Raw genomic sequence first — 20305 nt, 5'->3', positions numbered from 1 at the left:
CAACACGGGGCTCGAACCCATGAACTGTGAGACAGTTCTCACAGTCTGACTGAGAGATTGACTGAGCCACCCAGGCATCCTGAAGACAGTGTTTTCACATGTATGCCTATGTATCTATGAAACTTTCTAGGAAACAATATAATGTACAGGTTGTGATATTTTTGCATTCTAAAATTTTTAAAAAATTCTCTGTGGGATTCCTAAACTGACTTTACTACCCCTAGTTTGATTTAAAGTGTTCAAGGACTTTCTAATGAAGGATTTACGTGTCCCAAGAACCAGTAATTCCAGTTTGTGGGTCAGGGCTCCCTTTCCCTTCTTCTGAGACAAAGCTTCCTCAAGGCTCAACTCTCCCAAATGACCCACCTTTTCCCTTAGTTATGTTAATACCCTCCTTGAGGTTAGCTCAAGGCCAGGCCCTGGAGGGTCCTGGTGAGCTGGGTCTCAAGTAAGGGTGCCTATCTCCCCCAGGATCTGACGTTTGTTTGATAGTTAAAGCTTTAAGCACAGTTCTTGGGAAGTGGGAATGGGGCTGACCTTTGTCCCTCAGTAGAGCTTCCATTGGTTTTGGGAGCAGAGTACACAAATGATCCTTTTCCAGGAAGAGAGAGTGTCCAACAACCTCTTAAGAGAAGAATTTCTGTAAGAGATGAGCTGGCCCTGGGCCTGGCCTAGGTAAGGTGAAAGAAACTGCGCTTCCTGGAACAATTTATTCCCATGTTTTTTGCCTAGGAAATCGTTCTGTCTCCAAGCATGCACTCCCCACCTGCCCCCCATCTAAGCCCCTCCTCCTGTCTGGGTCCCACTTAGGCTGGTTTGTAGGTTGGCCAATCCCTCTTTCACCCCCTTCCCAGGACCGTGTCTGTCCGCATGTCCCCTCTTTGTCTCCTGGTCATGTGGGTATTCAGCACTGAGCAGTTGTTGCCTCGTTATTTATGTCAGATCGTGAGATATTCCAGACTGGCACCACATCTTATATTGCCAAGAGGCACCAAGAGTGATAATCATGCTTGTTGGTTGTGGTCCTCAAACTTGGCTGTTCATATGAATAATTCAGAGGTGCTCTTTAAAATTCGTGTTTGGACCCCGACCTCCCAGGGTTCTAATTCTGTGCTCTTGGGTAGGACCAGGAAGCTGCAAAATTAACTAGCCTCTTCCTCTCGTCCCGGTGATTCTAATGCAGATGGTCTGACCCAGACCACACTTTGAGAAAAGGCCTTCTTTGCCTTGACCTTTACAAAGCACTTGAGGTGCATAGCAAGGTTGCATTTTACAGATGTGGAAACTGAGGCTTGGAAAAGCCAGAGTTTGACCAAGATCACGTTGGTGACTTGATTGGGTGACTGGATAGATGTCAGGGTGCTGGACTTGAGCACTAAGGCAGCCAGGCTTCATCTCAAAAGGAGCCCCAGAGAAGGCATTCTGCTGTAAGTCTCATCCTTCTGTAGGGAAAAGAGAGTCCCTAGGATTGGCTGAGCTGATGATTCACCCAGAGTGCTGCTGGCCCCTGCTGGGGGCCGGGGGCGGGGGTTGCTTCCTGTTGGGCCATTCCGACAGCTTTCTCAGCGTGGGGCATGGGGGAGGTAGCCCGTCAAATCCTGGTGGAGCCCTGGGCTCCTTAGGGGGTGGAGGGAAAAGGAGGGAGGGGGGAAACTGTGGAGGGTTTGGGTCTTGGTCGGTTTGAGGGCTGTGACTTTCATCTTGAGCCCGATGGAGAAGCATTTAGGGGAAGATGCTGAGCAATTGGAGGGAGCAGTTTCCTGCTCCATTGCTCCCCCTTTTCTGCGGGGGTATTTTCTCCTTACCATGCTGAGTGGGCTCCAGGACATTTAACTTGGGGACCCTGCCTCGCTCCTAACCTCTCTTCCCACTCTGCCCACCCCCCACCATCCTAGAAGGTGGAAGGCTGCTGGGATTTGGGATTCTGGAGAGGCTGAGGGGGATGGGATGTGACCATTTGTTCTGCTCTGACCCTGGAACAAAGGCCTCTTGCAATAGAGAGTCTATGCCTTAATGCCCCCCATTAGCCAGAGTAGGGGGAGCCATCAACACATTAACAACTAAAAACCGTCTGCACTGGAATTCTTTTGCTGAGCCGCACAACCTCCCCCTTCTTGCTAGTGGGGCTAATTCAGGGCCTGGGATGATGTTGATGGACTATCCTGGCTGCTCAGCCTCCTATTGTGTTACTAATGCTTGATAACAAAGGCTACTTGCCTTTAGCAACAGTTGCTAGGCGGGTCTTATCTCCTGGGCTCCAGTCCCTTCCCCCACGGCCAGAATCTGAGGCCCAGACTGGGTCCTGGCCAGTCCTCAGAGTGGAGCTCTTATAAGACCCCAGAGGATTATCAACAGGAGATTGCCCTGCTGGTACTTATTGACGGGGGGTCTTGGGAGAGAGACAGGCAGTGGCAGAGAACCCACGATGGTTGTTCCCAGATGTTTTCTTGGATGCTGTCACTTGTATAACAAACATTACTGGCACTTCTACGCATCCCACCCTCCCCCCCCCTCCCCCCCGCCAAGGTTTTTCCTGGATTTTTGGCAGAGCCTCCACTGAAAATTCCACCTGGCTTGTTGCTGAAGTGACCCCTGTTTCATGTTCCTGGTATAACTGCAAGAATACTGACGATCGAGACTGGAGGGACCCTCTTAACTGCTCTCCTTTATAATAGCATTTATCCTACTATGCTGTATTCATGCTGTTTACTTCAAATCCACAAAATGGTAGATCTTAACCCCAGCTGTACATTATACATTAGAATCACCTGAGGAGGTTAAAAACAAACAAACAAACAAACAAACAAACCACCCCAGAGGTTCTACCCCAGAGATTCTGATTTAATTAGTCTGGGGTGAGACCCAAGCATTTCCCTCTCCCTAGGTGGTTCTAAAGTGCAGCCAGAGCTGAGACATTGAGCCCCCCTAACTGTCACTATCACAGAAAGGTAAAGATGGGCTGCTGTGATGACTGGAGACACTCAGGGTCAGCAAGATTCTGAAACTCGGCAGACCTCCAGCCCTCACTCCCACTGTGGAGTACGACTCAGTTTCTTAAGCTTTCTGAGCCTCAAAATCCTCATCTGTAAAATGAGAACTACCTAATGTTGTAGTTTTGAGGATTAAATGAGATGATAACATAAAAGTGTGGGCATATGCCTGGCACATAGTAGCTGAGTAAATGGCTGTTAAATGAACGGTGCTCTAGTAACTCATCTTTCTAGGATAACTGCAGATTTTGGGTTGTTTTTCTACATCTGGTGATGATAATAAGATTGATGATAATAATATTATTAATAGTTATCATTTCCTTTTTTTTTAAGTTTTTATGTATTTATTTAAGTAGTCTCTACACCCAATGAGGGGCTCAAACTCATGATCCCAATATCAAGAGTCCCAATATCAAGAGCATGCTCTTCTAACTGAGCCAGCCAGGCACCCAATAGTTATAAATTCTTTTCTTTCTTTCTTTTCTTTTCTTTCTTTCTTTCTTTCTTTCTTTCTTTCTTTCTTTCTTCGAGAGAGAGAGAGAGAGAGAGAGAGAGAGACAGCATCCCAACCAGGATCTGTGCTGTCAGTGTGGAGCCCATTGTGCCCAATGTTCGTGGGGCTCCAACCCACGAACCGTGAGATCATTGCCTGAGCCCAAATCAAGAGTTGGACGCTTAGCCAAGTGAGCCACCCAGGTGCCCTCCTCCTTTTTTATTCTTTTTATTTTTTCTGAGTAGTTATCATTTCTAAGTGCTTTACAAATATTAACTCATCTGATCCTTGCAACGATCCTATGAGGTATGATTGGCTGGGGCAGATTGTATCTCCACTGTGAGCCTAAACCCAGAAGGCTGCCCAGAATCCCCTAACCAGCTGTGAACTTTCCTCCAGTACCATGCTTCACAGCAGTGTTCTAATCAGTCTAGCTGTGACGCCAGGAGGAGTTGCAGGTCTCCCCCTGAAAAGGGTCTCTTGATCCTTGAAATAGGGGTGCTCTTGAACATTCAGATCCTGTCCTAGGTGCTTCCACAAAGCCTGCAGATTCTTGGCTGGAAGCCAGGAGCCCAAGAACACAAGGCACAGGCGGCCCTGGTGGTGATTTACTGAGGCACCAAGAAACCAGGGGCTTCTGTATCTGCCGCCCCAGGAGCCAGATTCCATCTTCGTGGCTCTCCATGCTATGGGAACTAGCAGTGGGATTGGAACCCTGCAAGGCAGGGGTCCCAGATTCTCCAGCAATAAGTACTGCAATGATAGAATTAATGGCTTGGAACTGCTGCCATAGGCAAACCCCCACCAAGCCTCTGGTTGTATCATTTGCATATCTGTGCATCCTTGTTTAGTATGCCAAGGATCTTCTTGTAGACAGAATTGTCATTTGTTGATTTTTCTAAAAGATTCTTTTGTCTCCCTTCTGTTCTGCTGGCACTACCACCCCTCCAACATCCATCTATTTATCCATTCTCCAAAACATGCTGCCTGGGGCTGAGTAGTTTTGAAACTCCAAGTGGACAGTGCTCTTCCTCAGTTAATGCTTATTTATGGAGGTCCTTCTCTGGTGCTAAAGGAGGGGAGGTGGGAAGACCCAGATGACCTGGATCCCGCCCTCAGTGGCCTGCAATCCAGATGGGCTGTGTGGGCACATGACTCAGTAATGACACAGCAGTCAAGTCACATTGAAGAATTATGTTCTTCCCTTCTGCAAATCAGCTGGGTAAGGCCAAGACAGCTTCAGGTATCAGTTCTGGGATGGGTTAATGCAATTGTTCTCAAACTTTTACACTCAAAAATTTTGGAGGATCCCAAAAAGTTTTTGTTTATGTGGATATTATCTACTATATCTTGTATAATATAGCCTTCATTAGAAATTAAAACTGAGAACTTTCCAAAACACAAGCCTACATAAGCACACAATCCATTATTTGTCAGACTAATATTGTCACACATGATGCAACCTCTGGAAAATTCTGCATATTCAGGAGAGAATGAGGATGTAAAAGACAAATCTTAAATTTAAATCTTAAAATTTTTATGAGGAGAGTTTTTGATTTTGCAGATTGCCTGTAAAAGTCTAGGAGACCCACAGGGGCTCTCTGACCACACTTTGGGAACTGCTGGGGTACAGCAATAAGCTCTTTCAGCATCAAAGATTTGAACATTCTAACAGAGTGCCTGGAAGTCTGTTGAAGCCTTGATCAGTGACAGGAAGAATTCTCTTTTTAAAAATCTCTGGTGAAGGGGCGCCTGGGTTGCTCCATTGGTTGAGCCTTTGAGCGTCTGACTTTGGCTCAGGTAATGATCTTGCAGTTTGTGAGTTTGAGCCCCACATCAGGTTCTGTGCTGACAGCTCAGAGCCTGGAGCCTGCTTTGGATTCTGTGTCTCCCCGTTTCTCTGCCTCTTCCCCACTTGTGCACTCTCTCTCTCTCAAAAAATGAATAAACATTAAAAAGATTTTAATAAAAAATATCTGATGAAGTAGGAAAGAACAAAAATAACTTTTTCTTTACTCTCTTAAGGTTCTGTTTTTGGGGCCTGCAAGTTAAACTGGCAAAAGCCATATTAACAGGAGAAAAGGCATACACATTTTATTTGATGTTAATATTTAATTTTTCTGTGAATGGAGACCTTTGTAGAAAAAAGTGAAGACCCAAAGAAGTGGGTAGAACAGGTACTTATACACTGTTTTAACAAGTGGCGATAATTTGTGGAGAAATGACAAGGCAATAGGTTTGGGTTTCTGGGGCAGTAAATTGTGGGATAGTAAATATATGGGGGAGACTAATAGAAGATAAGAGTTATGTTAGTAAGGTTTGTTTGTGCAGACCCATCTCAGGACTGCCCTTCTGTCTCCAATGATAAGGGTCGTTTTCCTGGTGTGGGAGATGAAAGGGGGAACTTGCACCAACAGAAGTTTATGTCCTGCTTTTAGGCAGATAGGGGGAGAGCAAAGATCTCTGTGTTTGCTGCTTAATTGCCTTCCACTCAAAATAATTCTTATGCTGGGGCGCCTGGGTGGCTCAGTCCATTAAACATCCAAGTTCTTCTCAGGTCATGATCTCACAGTTCTTGAATTCAAGCCCCACATCAGGCTCTGTGCTGACAGCTCAGAGCCTGGAGCCTGCTTTGGATTCTGTGTTTCTCTCTCTCTCTGCCCCTCCCCTGCTCGCACTCTGTCTCTCTCTCTCAAAAATAAATAAACATTAAAAATTTTTTAAATTATTATGCAAAAGTGGCATATTTTAGGGTGGCATGGTCTGATCCCCTTCAGTAAATAATAATAATAATAGGTTATACTAGATACTGAGCTAGCAGTACCTAAAATTCTCTCCTCTGGAAAGTTCTGGCAGCCTTAACATTCAGTAAGCACTGTTTTCCATTCCTAGACCATGCAATCAGAGAAGATACACCTTCCAATAGTTGAGCCCAGAGATTGTGTGAGAGGCCAGGCTTCCCTGGGGCATCAGCAGAGGAAACCAAAGAGCCAAGGCCAAAGGGGCCAAGAGAAGGGGCTGGAAACAGCTGCCTGTTCCACTTCCCCCAACCCAGGCAGCAGAACAGACACCCCCCCACCCCCAATCCAGAGATGAAAGAACAAAAAAGCTGCTCTGTGTGTCTGGGGAGAAGAGGAGGCTGTCCTGCAACAGAAGGTGGCACCTGCGGGGTGCAGCTAAGAGGGAAAGTGGAGGTGCCCCAGGCTGGCGAGGGTGCTGTGAGGCAAGGGACCTGTGGGAAAGGAGAAAAGGGTCCTGGAGAGCACCCAGCTCCTGGGATGCCAGGATACAAGAATTGACCCCAGTGAGGAGAAAGGATTCCTCTCCATTAGGTGGTGAGATAGTTCGTGGCTCCCACTCTGCCTCTCAGCCTCTGCTCCCTGCACCCTGGTGGGCTCTCGCTCTGTGTGGAACCATTGCTTACTACACCAGGACACTAGCAATGCTTTCACCAGTGGGACCGCTGCTTGGCTTGCTTGCAGAGCAGGCTTCTCAGTTTCTTGCATATCAAATCCCCCTTGCCTTTCCAGGCCCAACCTCACCGCCATGTCCCCTGGAAAGCTTCTCTGATCCTATCCAGTTAAAAGGAGACCTTTTTCCTCTAAGATCCCATAAACCTCTATTTAGCACTTAATTCTTCCTCTTTGTATTAAAAAAAGGAATAGAGTCTGTCTACACTAAATTAGAAACTCCTTAAGGGCAGGCATCTTGTCTCACTCACATTTGTTTACCCCTTCCAATGCCTAGCCTGGTTCCTTGTATACTGCGTGTTTTTAATTGATGTTCGTGGAAATACCTTCTGCATATTATTTCTTCCCATCCTCCTTTGCCCCACAACCTCTTTGGAAACCTCCGCATCCTGTCCTGAATCCTGACCTGCCGATTTGTGCAGGGGTGAGAGCTGACCCAGTGACAGGAGAGGGCAGAGGGAGCGGCAGGGGCCATGTCATTGCTCCAACCCTCTCCAGCCTGTCACCATGGGCTTCGTGTGGCCCAACCTGCTAAGTGGGCACTTTGGAGGGGACTTCTTTATACCCCTGTCCTCTCCACTGTGTCTTTCTACTTTGTCTTGCCCACGGTCCAATCCTGGCTCTTCTCACTCTGCCCCTAACCATGTCCACCTGAGGGGACATCCCACCTAAGAGTGGGAGAATGGGAAGATAAAGTAGGTCCTTGTTCTCCTCTTTTTGGCTGTCCTCTCCCCAGCTGACCTGTTCTTCATTCTTTACACAAATACCTTTTGAGCACTTACTATGTGCCAGGCACTGTTACAGATGCAAGGACCCAGCAATGAATGAGACAGGCAGACACCCCAGCTTTGTGGTATTCAAGAGCATTATCCCAGACATGACTAGGACTTCTGATAAGTGTCAGAAGCTGTTGAAGGCACTGGACAAGGAAATTGTAGAGATTTAGAGATTATTGGCAATGGGAATGAAGTTTTGCTCACCTCTGATGTCTGACCAGGACCACGCTTCCCTCTCAGGTGTATGAACTGAACGGGACTGTCCATAGCCAAGAGTGGTCAGTGAAGACTTACAGAGAAGTGGCTTGTATGTTTGCAGAAAAGCATCCTGGGTTTATTGGAATCAAAATCATTTATTCGGATCACAGGTGAGAGAGAACACGGCTGAAGCTGCAGGATTTGGGAGAACAGGATGCAGGCAGAGCTACTAGACTTGGAAGGGAAGGGGAGGAGAAAGGGAGAAAGAGGGAGGCTGGGAGGACGGCTTCAGAGACCCACCCTCCATGCCAAAGAGCCATGGCTTTGGCATGCATGTTTCTGCATGAGAGCAAAAATCTATCTCTGAAGTCACTTCTAGTTCGAATCTTCACAACCAGACTGAAATGAAGAAGTGTGGCAATTTTCCAAATAATTCTAGGCCTTGACCTCATGTCGGCCTGGGTGATTCAGTTATGGGTATGTTTTTGCCAGTATGTTCAGATAATCGGCCTATTTCTTTGTTTCAGTTGGCTGATGGGGTTCTGCTTCATGTCAACCATGTGCTGTCCCTGGCTGTGTAGTTGGCCTTGATTGGTGACCCAGCCCTGAGTGACAGCTATCTCAGAGTCTGTGTGTGGATGTGTGACCTGGCAGTGAGAACAAGGACCCACTCTTTCCCCAAGCAAGCACAGAAAGCTTTAGAGCTTAGTTTCCCTTCTTAGTTTTATCCAAGGAAGGCTCTCTGTCAAAGGTAGGCCTGTGTAAGGACTGTGACCCACCTGCGGGGCTGGAGATGCAGGGGTGGCAAACAGATGGGGATCACACTGAGTCAGAGCTTGGGGAGGGGCAGCTCAGCCTTAGAGGTTGGGCTCTGGATGGCAGTCAAACCCCTCCCCGCCCCATTTCCCCTGAATCCCCTTCACCGTTTGTGAGAACAGAGGCCTGCACCTGTGTGCTAGTTGGCCAGGGTGGAGCTTGCGGGCTGGGGCCCCACTGGTTCCCCTCAGAGGCTCTCTGGGGGCCAGTGGCAGGAGGATGTGAGGGCTGGGTTGCAGGTGGTAAATCCTCCTGTGATCCCTTAGAGGATCTGCAGGAGGGGGAGGCTCTGCAGGAGAGGGAATGGGCAGGCATAGGGAGGGGGCAGGAGAAATGTAGGCCCATAGAACTGAGGAACAAGTGAGCCAGCTGCTGTGCAGAGACCTTTGTCCTGTCACAGAGTTGTGCCAGACTTTTCTTTTGGTGCTTCTGTTGTGCTGCTTGCCTCACCCCTATCCTGGGCTTGAACAGAGAGGGTACAGACAGAAGTAAGACAGTTTGCTTACATGGTTTCTGGAGTGCCCAGGGCCTTGCTGATTCAGCTGGAGGGAGAGGACATACAGTTGCCAGGTCCAGCTGACTCGACAGGGAATTGGGCATTCTGTAGCATTTCACAGGTGTCCAGTGAACAGAGAGCTGGCCTCTGTACTGCACCCCGTTCCAGGAGCCTTCGTCTCGGGGAGGCAGGGCAAGTTTCGGACAAGACCTCTTTGCTTCATACAAATGTGGACAGATGAAACCTATCCCATGGGTCTCCTTTCCTCAGTTGTTGTTCAGACACCAAAGTTTCCTCTAGAACCAGCCAGACTCCTCAAAAGGGTGGATTTGGGTGAAATATCTCTCAGATGTATCCCCTGGAAGGGATCACAAGAGCATGGGCAGGATAGGCTCATGTGCTGAGGGTCTGAGAAGTGGTTACTGAGTAATCTGGACTAGACCAGCCCCAGGCACCGGGGGAGCTGCTCCGAGGTACGGGGTCCCCCCGGGGTACATAGGTCCGCCAATGCCAAGTCACACTGTCTCCTATGCTTTTCTCCGTCTCTCCCACAGAGCCAAAAATGTGTCCTTCATCATGAAATCCATCCAAACAGCCATGACGCTCCGAACCATGTTCCCCAAGATGGTGGCAGGGTTTGACCTGGTAACAGACCCTACACAACAAAGCTGTCTGAGAGCAGGGCCCAGCAGGCAGCTCTTTGTGAAGGCCCTGGCAGCACGCACTGAAACCTTCTGCAGAGGCTCAGGCTGTCAACCACAGGCCTGGCCAGGGTTTAGCACTGACCTTGTGTAGGGGCCTGCAGGAGGATGATAGTCACAAGAGAAAGGAGAGCAGACAGGGCCAAAAGCCTGAAAAGGGGAGTTCCAGAATAAGGAAGGAATTCAATGAGGTTGGGTAGTAATGGTGGGCTTATTTCCATTTCCTTGCCCTCCATCCTCTTTCTAGCACATGTGGCCTACCTACACCTGCCTCTTAAAACTGTAGCACATAGAGGGTGGTCTGGAAGCAGAGATGGGTCTAGCCCTGGGCAAAACTGTCAAGGATGGGAAAGGTGTCCTCTGTCCCTTCATCCATTTGCTTCCTCAGCTATTTTTGAAGCTGCACGTCCATAGTGGTGTCACTGCCTTGACCACTGCCAACCCCCCGCCCCCTCCCAAATCAAAGCCATAGCTGAGTTCTGATAGCCAGGGCACACTTCCTAGGTGGCAACTCATCAATCTCATTAAGGAAGCTAAATTAGTTTGAATAAACTGGCTAAAAGGCACTCCTGACTCCCTCTTATAGGGAGGGAGTATATCTGTACATTTTACCTGAAACTGGGCTTAAGCTTTTGCTTTCAGAACATCCAGAGCTCAAAGGAGTGGATTTCAAAGAATCATTTTATTTGTACTGGGATGCCTTCCTGGGATCTCTGGGCGGTGCTCAAGGATCTAGCCTCTCCAGAAAGGGGCAGAAGTTCCTTCCATCTCACCTTTCCCCTCTGTGTGCAGCCCTGACAAAGGGGCCTGAGAAGAAGAGCCTCTAGTATAGAACTTCCAGAACAGTTCATTCAAGGACTGTAATGGACAAGTTCTAGAGGGAAATTGGGGTAGGAAGGGGGGTAGATAGTTGTTCAAAGGAGTCTACTTGCAAGTTCCAACTCTCTTTCAAGCCTGTACTCCATTCCACTACATTGAATACCTATATTTGGCTTATTATAAAAATGTTCCATTGCCCCCCAACAAATTAAAATTGGCATTCTGAAGGAGGTACCCATTTTATCCTAAGGCACCCTTGCTCTTGGCATGCAGCTACAAGCCCTGGGGATATGTGTGGTTTAGTTTGAAAAGCATAGTTTTGTTGTAGTTATAGCTGAGGCACTGAGTCACAGAGGGACCCTGCCAGGAAACTGACATGTCCAAGGACCCACAGGTAATGGGTGACTGAGCTGAGTCTGGAGCCTTCCTGACTCCTGGTCCAGGGCTCTTGTTCCCTCGCACTCTCTCTCCATTTTCTGTGGGTCTGTCAGTATCTCAATGTCTTGTTTTCTCTGTGTCTCTCTGTTGCTCTTGCTTTCTCCCTCACTCTCTGCCCACAGCAAGAAGCTCAGGGCTGAGCACAGGGACTTGGAAAGTGATGTCAGAACACAAGGTGGAAAGGGGTGGGAGGATACGAGATACAGCCTCTGACTGACTAAGCAGGGGGAATTATTTAGGGGTAATAATATACTTTCTTTTCTTTTCCAATTTTGCTGCCGGTCATTTTTAAAAGGCTATGTGACAATGGCCTCAAGTAGTAACGTCAGGTTATAAGGAAGAGTATTCACAGGCTATTGAGGGTACCATCAGCAAATTGAGGCTTGGACCAAGAAGACAGCTCCATGTCCCCTCCTCTCTGTCCTGCAGGTGGGACATGAGGACACTGGCCACTCCTTGTATGACTACAGGGAGGCTTTGATGATTCCCACCTTGCATGGCGTTAAACTGCCTTACTTTTTCCATGCTGGAGAGACAGGTGAGCCATGTGGAGACGAGCAGGACAGAGGTGGGATGGATAGGAAAGCTCCTTATTATCACTCAAGAGAACTGATGGGATCCTGGGGCAGTATTAGTATTGTTGATAGTCATTTTATGGCACTTGTCCATTTCATATGGAGAAATATGTATTCCCCCTGGAGAAGGAATAACAATATAACAGATAATATAACAGTATCTGGCACTTTACATATGTTATTTCTAATTCTCACCCCAGTCCTGCCAGGAAGGTGTTTTTATCCCAATTTTATTTATTTTTTATATTTTAAACTGTGCTTTATTTATTTTATTTTTTATTTTTAAAATGTTTTATTTATTTATTTTGAGAGAGAGAGAGAGAGCATGGGTGAGCAGGGAAGGGACAGAGAGAGGGATAGAAAGAGAATCCCACACAGGCTCCACACTGTCAGCACAGAGCCCAATGCAGGGCTCAAACCCACGAACTGTGAGATCATGACCTGAACTGAAACCAAGAGTTGGACACTTAACCATCTAAGCCACCCTCTATCCCCATTTTATAGATGAAGAGCCCAAGGCTCCAAACATAGAGTACTTGGCCCAAGGGTAAAGAGCTAGTCATTGATGGAATTTGATTTTGAATTCTTTCTGATGATCTCCATTTTATAATCAAGTTGTGCTTAAGAGGTTAATTCACCTGTCCAAAGTCACACAAGGGTAAGTGGCAGAAAAGGGACTACAACCAGGCAACTAGGAGGCTCTGTCCACACTCATCAGTGCTGAAGAGGAGACCCCACCCAGCCCAGACAGCTTGACTACTATTGTTTATGAAATGCCATTAGCCCAGCCATGCCTTTGCTCCCTAAAGCTCACTCCACAGGTTCATAGGTCATCTCTCAGAGCTTCCCATATTCCAGTCCTTAAAGTATGTAAGCCCTAAGCAAAAGGAGTCCCAGATCATGGCTGCAATTTCAGGTTAAAATGAAGATTTGGGGGGCTTAGATCAGGAGGAAATCTTGCTGCTACACCCCACCTGGTGTCCCTGAGTACTGTAGGCGCCTGTCACCCTTAGAAGACCAAGGAGATAAGTGGAGAGCAGTGTGGGGGCTTGGATTTCACAACCAGGCTTAAACCTTGGTTTATCACACCATTTCTCAGAGGAAGGGTATGTGTGCCTTAATCTCTTATTTCCTGACATTTCAATCAATTTAGACCCAATTTAGATCAAAACTGTTCTAGGAAATTTGAAGAATTGTTTGTGGGGGATGGGGCAAGGGAGTAGGGGGATGTTAACCTTGAAGAGCTTGTGGTCTAGTTGGGAAAATCATACTTACCTGTGTGAAATAATTTCAACAGTATGAAACACTGTAATAGGATCTAACCAAATTCCAAGACGCATGGCCCTAGGAGAGGATTTTGCCAGGAGCTGGGTATTTGATACCTGAGAGTAATGTTCTTATTTTTATTTATTTTATTTTTTTAAGTTTATTTATTTATTTTGAGAGAGACAGAATGTACATGTGAGGAGGGAAGGGGCAGAGAGACAGAGACAGAGAGAGAGAGAGAGAAAGAGAGAGAGAGAGAGAGAGAGAGGAGAGGGAGAATCCCAAGCAGGCTCTGTGCTGTCAGCACAGAACCTACCAACCATGAGATCATGACCTGAGCCAAAATCAAGAATTGGATGCTTAACTGACTGAGCCACCCAGGTGTCCCTAATGTTCTTATTTTTTAAAAGGAAGAAATCTTTGGGGCACCTGGGTGGCTCAGTCGGTTAAGCACCCGACTTCAGCTCAGGTCATGATCTCATGGTCCGTGAGTTCGAGCCCCGCATTGGGCTCTGGGCTGATGGCTCAGAGCCTGGAGCCAGCTTCCGATTCTGTGTCTCCCTCTCTCTCTGCCCCTCCCCCGTTCATGCTCTGTCTCTCTCTGTCTCAAAAATAAATAAACGTTAAAAAAAAAATTAAAAAAAAAATAAAAGGAAGAAATCTTTGAAAAAAAAGTTCTAGATAGGAAACCAGTGAAAATCCACCTAAAACACATGCCCTAAAAAGTAATGGGAATTCTTGGATTTTATTCCTAACAGAACAGTGGAGTTTTCATATTTTATATGTGGGTCAGTTAGGATGCTTTTGGCTGCCAGGAATGGAATACACACATTCAATAGGTTTTACAACAAGGTCATCTGTTATTTCACATAATAAGCAACCTCTGCTGTTTTCATTAAGTTCAGGGTTTACCTTACTTGGTTGTCAGTGAAGTCACATTCAGGTGAGACAAGATGTTTCCTCTAGGGTGTCTCCTTTTATCAGGGAGGAAGCCCAAGATCTCCCCACCAATAACCTTCCAGGTCAGCATTAGGACTATCCTAGTTGCAAGGGAAGCTGGGAGAGTCAGGACCTGTCATTTTCACCCTCCAAAGAAAGCCCTGCTAGAAAGGAATGTACAATGGGGATGGCTGGTAAGTAGGCAGCCAACACTATCTGCCACCACTTTGTCAGTACTGGTCATTGTAATCTTGCAATTGTCTTGCAATTGATATTGTTAAAGATATAAATTAAATAAGTACATACAAGTAACTATAGGGGCACCTGGGTGACTCAGTGGGTTAAGAGTCCAACTCTTGGTTTTGGCTCAGGTCATGATCTCATGGAGCCTGCTTGGGATTCTCTCTCTCCCCTTCTCTCTGTCCCTCCCCCACTCTCTCTCTCTCTTTCTCTCTCTCTCTCTCTCTCTCAAAATAAATAAATAAACTTAAAATTTGTTTTTAATTATATTGAAAGAGTTTGCAACACATTGTTGTAAAAAAATCATGAACAAAATTCCCAGAAAATAGCTCTGGAAATATAAAAAATGGAAAGAAAGAATATAGGCTGTGGATTCAGATAGACCAAGGTTTAAAACTGAGTCTTGCTACTTGAGTATGCTCCTTCAATTTACAAAGCCTATGTAAGTTTCAACTTCCTCATCTGTTACATACATACATAAAATTAAAGGTTTGCCATACCTCCTCTCTTTAGCATTGTTATATGAAACTCTGTGTGAGTGTGTGTGTGTGTGTGTGTGTGTGTGTGTGTGTGTGTGTGTGAATGTTCTTTTTCTTGCTTGGGGATCTGGAGCCTTTATCTGAGGATAGTCTATTGGGCCAGATCCATCTGACTGGAGACTACCCCTTTATCCACAGACTGGCAGGGTACTTCCATAGATAGAAACCTTCTGGTTGCTCTAATACTGAACTCTACCAGGATTGGCCATGGATTTGCTTTGACCAAACACCCAGCAGTCTGGGCTGACTCCTGGAAGAAGGATATCCCCATAGAAGTCTGTCCCATCTCCAACCAGGTATGCATGATCCATGGCACCAACCCAATACAATCTTTCTTTCCAACCTCAACCTCTGTTCTGATTCCCAAACTTTCCTGTATGATTTCTAGCTCCTGAGCTCACTTGTTTTCTGTATTCCTCTGCTGTCTCTCTCCCCTTAGTAAGTTATTTAGGAATGGCCCTTTGCCTAATCCATTCATAATGGCAGCAGTTGAGGGAACTGAGGCAGCAGTTGAGGGTCCCCAGTGGGGTGGAATTTGGGGCAAGGCCAAAAACAAAGCTAAAGGGACATTGAGGAAGGCCAGTGAAGTAGGAGGGGCCATAGAATACTTTTGCTTTCACAGCTGCTTGGGGTTCTTTGTGCACTGCCTCTCCTGCTGTGTTCCAGAGAGCTGCTCTGAGCCAGACCAAGAGAGAGACCAAATGTTTGTGAAGGTGAAGAAACTTGGAGAAAATTGGGAAGAGTATGAGGACTGGCTCTATTCCTTGTATTGTACCCAGAAGTCATCCCAATGTTTTTGGGTCAGAATTTGTCTTTCTTCTTTGTTTCCTGTTGGGCAGGTTCTGAAACTGGTGTCTGACTTGAGAAACCATCCTGCTGCTGTTCTGATGGCCACTGGGTACCCCATGGTGATCAGTTCTGATGACCCAGCAGTCTTTGGTGCCAAAGGCTTGTCCTATGATTTCTATGAGGCCTTCATGGGTATTGGGGGAATGGCAGCTGATCTGAGGACACTCAAACAACTGGCCATGAACTCTATCAGGTGAGGGTCCTGTGTACTTCCCAGATCCCCAACTCCCTCTTCCACCTCACAACTTGTGTTTATCTCTAGTAGAGGTTTATGGCAGAAGCTTAGAAGGTTTCTTTGGGTTTTCTCCACAACACCTCTGTTTTGTTATTGCTCTCGGACTGGGGAGAAATGTGTTCTGCAAGCATCTGAGATCCCCTCATCTGTTTCCCAACAGTTTCTCCTGGGGCTGACCTAAGTGCCTTTTCTTTGCAGGTTCAGCACCTTGATGGATATTGATAAAAAAGCTGCCATGAAAACCTGGGAGGAGAGATGGAATAAGTTTGTAGCTGACCTGGCCGGGAGGCCAAAGTGAGAAGACAGTCATTTATTACCCTATTCCTCTGCTTCCCTCTGCAAGCTGTTTTCACCTTCTGTCAATAATTCTTGAACCCACACCAGTATAGTTTCTACCTCCATTCCTTTATCAAAATTGACATCATGAAGGTCATCAATGGCCTCGACATTGATTATCCTCTCAGGAATACTTAAACATTCTACCAGACTCATCGTTTTGAAATATTCTTTTCTCTCAACCCCAGTGACATCAATGCTCTTGGTTTCCTCCTTTCTCTCTGGCCATTGCTTCTGGGGTCCCTTTGTCAGTTGCTCTTCTCTATCAGATTTCTGTGTTGGATTTCCTCAGGACTTAGTTTTGCCTCTCTTGTATTCATGTCTCCGCTTCTTCTCCTCTTCGTTTTCTCTTACTCTATAGTGTTTTCCTGGCAGTCTCATTCACTCCTTTGCTTTTAAATACTATTTATTTGCTGATGATCCCCAAATTTATCTATTTACTTGGATCCTTCACAAGAATCTCAGAAACCTACTATATGCAATTCTCAATCTCTTCCCTTTTAACCTTTTCCTGGTCTTTCCCATCTTGGCAAATGTCACCTCCATCCATTCTACCCAGGTGTTGAGAGCAGAAATTTTCAGTGAAATTGTTGATACTGGTCTCTCCCCTGTTCCCTGCAACAAAATGTATCTTGAATCCTCCATGCCTCTCTACCTGTGTTGCTATTGGCTGAGTTCAAACCACTATCACTTCTTGTCTGAGTTATAACGGTCTCTTAATTGAGCTCTCTTTCTTCTCTTTGACTTCATTTCATTTTTCACAGAGCAATGGCTTTTTAAAAATTAAATTAAATCAGGTTACACTGCTTACAACTCAGTGCTCTTAGAAAAATCCAAATGTTTCAACAGGGCATGTGGCATCCTGTTTAACCTGGATTCCTTTCAGCATCATCCTACCCCAGTCTCCCCCAGTGTACCAGACGTTGGCCTCACTGGTCCTTTGTTCCTCAAATATCCCAAACCCTATTCTGCATCAGAGTCTTTTCTCATTCTTTCTGCCTGGGATATTCTTTCTTTCCACTTTTGTCTAACTGACTCCTGTTCACCCTTAAGGTTTCACATTTCATGTCATTGTCTCAGAAATGTTTCCTAGACCCCTAACCTATTAATATCTCTCATGGCACCTTGCTTTTTTTCCTTCATGACTCTTAGCATAATTTGTAATTATATATTTATTTCTGTGTTGATAGTCTCCCTCCCACCAGACTGTAAGCTCCATGTGAGCAGGAGCTAATGATTATTTCATGTACCTTGTGAACACAGAGCCTAGCTCCATGCCCCAAACCTAGTTAGTATTCAACAAAAGATGTGTTGAATGAATGGATATAACTGTATGCATTGAGCCAGTTGCTGAAGCAGGAGGGAACAGAGCAGAGTCTCTCCAAAGAAAAGACCTCATGTGATCAAATTCTGGCTCATAGCCTAGTCTTCAGGAGAAGGAAGGCATGAAGCCAGCTCTGTCTTCACTTGACTAAAGGATGTGAAGAAGGATCAAAAAATTCCTTAAAAGTCACAGATGGATTCAAATATCTTCTCATCCATCAGCCATCACCTGATCTGAGCTCATAGGCTGCAGCCAACCGTCCCTCCAAGAGTTGTTTATCACTGTTTGGTTCATGACACTGGGAAAAGTCTTGCTGATTAGGGGTCCTCAACCACAGACTGGTACCCAGATGGAACAAGATGACCTTTAAGATCCTGTCTAATTCTGACAGTCTTTGATTTATTGCCTTAACCAATCCCAGTAGATAGCACATAGGTCCCAGCTCAACTGACTCACATTTAATAAATGGTGAAAATGGAACTTAGCTGAATGGGCTTTTGTAGCAAGTTGCCATGGCTACAGGGGTCCCCCAGGAGCATAAGGTCTCTGGCCTAGACTTGGTGTGATCACTGATTTGGCAAATTAAACCAGCTACAAGTCTTGTCTTCATGCTTGGTTCAATAGGCTGAGTCCTAGCAAAGAACTAGAAACCTCAACAGAACCAGACCCTGAGTTATGAAAATGTGGGAAATAGGTTGTAGCCCCCTTGGAACTGAGTAATATTTCTTCTAGGGGTAGTTAAATCTGATTTCATGTATTCCTCCTGTAGGACTTCCCAGAAGGTACCCTGACATATGTTTTTTTTGAAAAACTTGCATATTAATTGAATTTTTGTAAACGAAATCATGCTGTACCTGGGGCTTACTATTTATTTAAAGGAAATCTGAAGTAAAGCCTTCTGTTAATGAAACATATTTTTGTAATTTGAATTCATGTAGTCTATATTTATTTATTTCTTAGAGTGAGGTTAAATCCTTTTTTCTTCTTTGCCAGGTGAATTGTCTGGGCTGGAAAAACCTAATGTCCAGGGCACCAAGAGTCCTTGACTTGCCAGGCTTATTGTACAAGTCCCCATCATATGGCTTATGATGAATGCCCTGGTCCAGCCCCCTCCTCCTGGGTCCTGGAGCTTTTCGTCAGTTGGCACAGCTCCCAGGAAGGGCAGGGAGACTTCTGGAAATTCAAACTGAGGGAATGTTGTTGGAGATGTGAATCATCTTATTTCCCAACGGGTGAGAATTTGGGATCCAGACTCAGAGAAAACCCTGGAGCATTTTTCTTATTATCTTGAAATAATGTGAAACCTTCAGAAAAGTTGCAAGAATAGTACAAAGAACTCTAACATACTCTGTCTAGGTTTCCAAATTATTGACATTTTATAACATTTGCTGTATCATTCTCTCTATGTATCTGTATCTCTTTCAATGTCTGCATGATATATCCTATTTTTTCTAACCAATTGAGACTTAAGATGCAGACAGTGTGGCCCATTACTTATAAACACTCCAGTCTACATTTGCTGAAGACAGTGTCATTCTCCTATGTAACCACAGTTTAACCATCCAAAGCAGGATATTAACATTGATAAGATACTACCATCTCTCCCTGGCCCTTCCAGGCATGTTTCTTCTCTCTGCCCAGAACCTGACCCAGGATCACATGTTACATTTAGTTATCTCTTGTCTCTTTCAGTCTGGAACAGTTCTTCAGTATTTCCTTGTCTTTTGTGATGTTGACATTTTTTAAAAAAGTTTTTATTTATTTATTTTGAGAGAGAGAGAGAGAGAGAGAGAGCAAGTTTGTGCATGTGTGCAGGAGCAGGGGAGGGGCAGAGAGAGTGAGAATTCCAAGCAGGCTCCTTGCTGTCAACACAGAGCCCACCTCAGAGCTCAATGCCACAAACCATGAGATCATGACTGGAGCTGAAATTAAGAGCCAGATGCTCAACTGACTGAGCCACACACTCAGGTGCCTTGTGACCTTGATTTGAAGAGTACAGACCGGTTACTTTGTAGTGTCTCTCATTTCAGGCCTATATAATGTTTCCTTGTGAAGAGATGCCAGTTACACATTCTTAGGAGGAATACCTCAGAAGTATCTTTGTCCTTCTCAGAGCATCATATCAGGGGACACATGGATTGTGTCCCCTGGAGGTGGTCTGCACCAGCAAGCAACAGCCAATTGTTAAAATTTCAGCCTGTTGTGAAACCAATGGTGGTCTGAAACTGGTCATCATGGGAGTTTTTGTAATATGTATAAATATATTTTAAGTAAGTTCCAGGCCCAACGTGGAGCTCAAACTCATGACACTGAGGTTAAGAGTCAGCGAGGCAGCTGGGTCATTGGAGGAATTTTTACATTATAGAAATCAGCAAATACAAATCAGTGCGCACCCAGCCCCCGCTCCCCAGCCAGTAGTTAAACATTTATCTGTATACTGAGGCATATAATGTCAATCTGTCCCATTGTGATGATGTTCACTTTAATCACTTTGTTAAGGAAATGTCTGCCAGGATTTCACACTGTAAAACTTTCTACTTTGTGATTAATAAATATTTAATGGGGAGACACTTTAACTCTATGTAAACATCTTATTCCTCATCAAATCTTTAACCCATTAGTTTTTGCAGTCACTGAAGATTATCATCTGAATCTTCTACTGCTCCAATCATCACTGTTCCACTTAATCATTGCTGTGTAACAAATTATCTCGAAACTTAATGGCTTAAGAAAGAATATAAATTTGCTAGCTCCTACAGGTTTTGTGGGTCAGGGATTTGGAAAGGGACCAGCTAGGCAGTTCTA

At 45.5% G+C, this 20305-nt stretch overlaps 1 protein-coding gene across 5 annotated transcripts in view; it reads left to right on the top strand.

The window, feature by feature from the left end:
- Window positions 1–20076, top strand: part of ADA2 (adenosine deaminase 2) — a 30447-nt gene extending 10371 nt beyond the window's left edge. For 2 of the 5 annotated variants that reach the window (XR_008419486.1, XR_008419483.1), the window contains 7 exons: window positions 7970–8097; window positions 9794–9884; window positions 11627–11735; window positions 14895–15052; window positions 15596–15798; window positions 16039–18388; window positions 18494–20076. Coding sequence is in view for 1 of the 5 variants with exons in the window: in XM_019465039.2 (XP_019320584.1) it covers window positions 7970–8097; window positions 9794–9884; window positions 11627–11735; window positions 14895–15052; window positions 15596–15798; window positions 16039–16134; window positions 18494–18497 (789 nt within the window). In the remaining 4 variants the exon portion in view is untranslated. Of the gene's footprint in view, window positions 1–7969; window positions 8098–9793; window positions 9885–11626; window positions 11736–14894; window positions 15470–15595; window positions 15799–16038; window positions 18389–18493 lie in introns of those variants that run through there. The other 3 variants (XR_008419484.1, XM_019465039.2, XR_008419485.1) reach the window with 3 other exon arrangements.
- Window positions 20077–20305: the final 229 nt, after the last annotated feature.

Source organism: Panthera pardus, unplaced genomic scaffold (genome assembly GCF_024362965.1).
Source record: "Panthera pardus isolate Hobbes unplaced genomic scaffold, ASM2436296v1 HiC_scaffold_6, whole genome shotgun sequence".
Taxonomy (NCBI): Eukaryota; Metazoa; Chordata; class Mammalia; order Carnivora; family Felidae; genus Panthera; species Panthera pardus.
The sequence above is the reverse complement of the archived record's forward strand: the minus strand, read 5'-3'. Positions and strand labels throughout refer to the sequence as shown.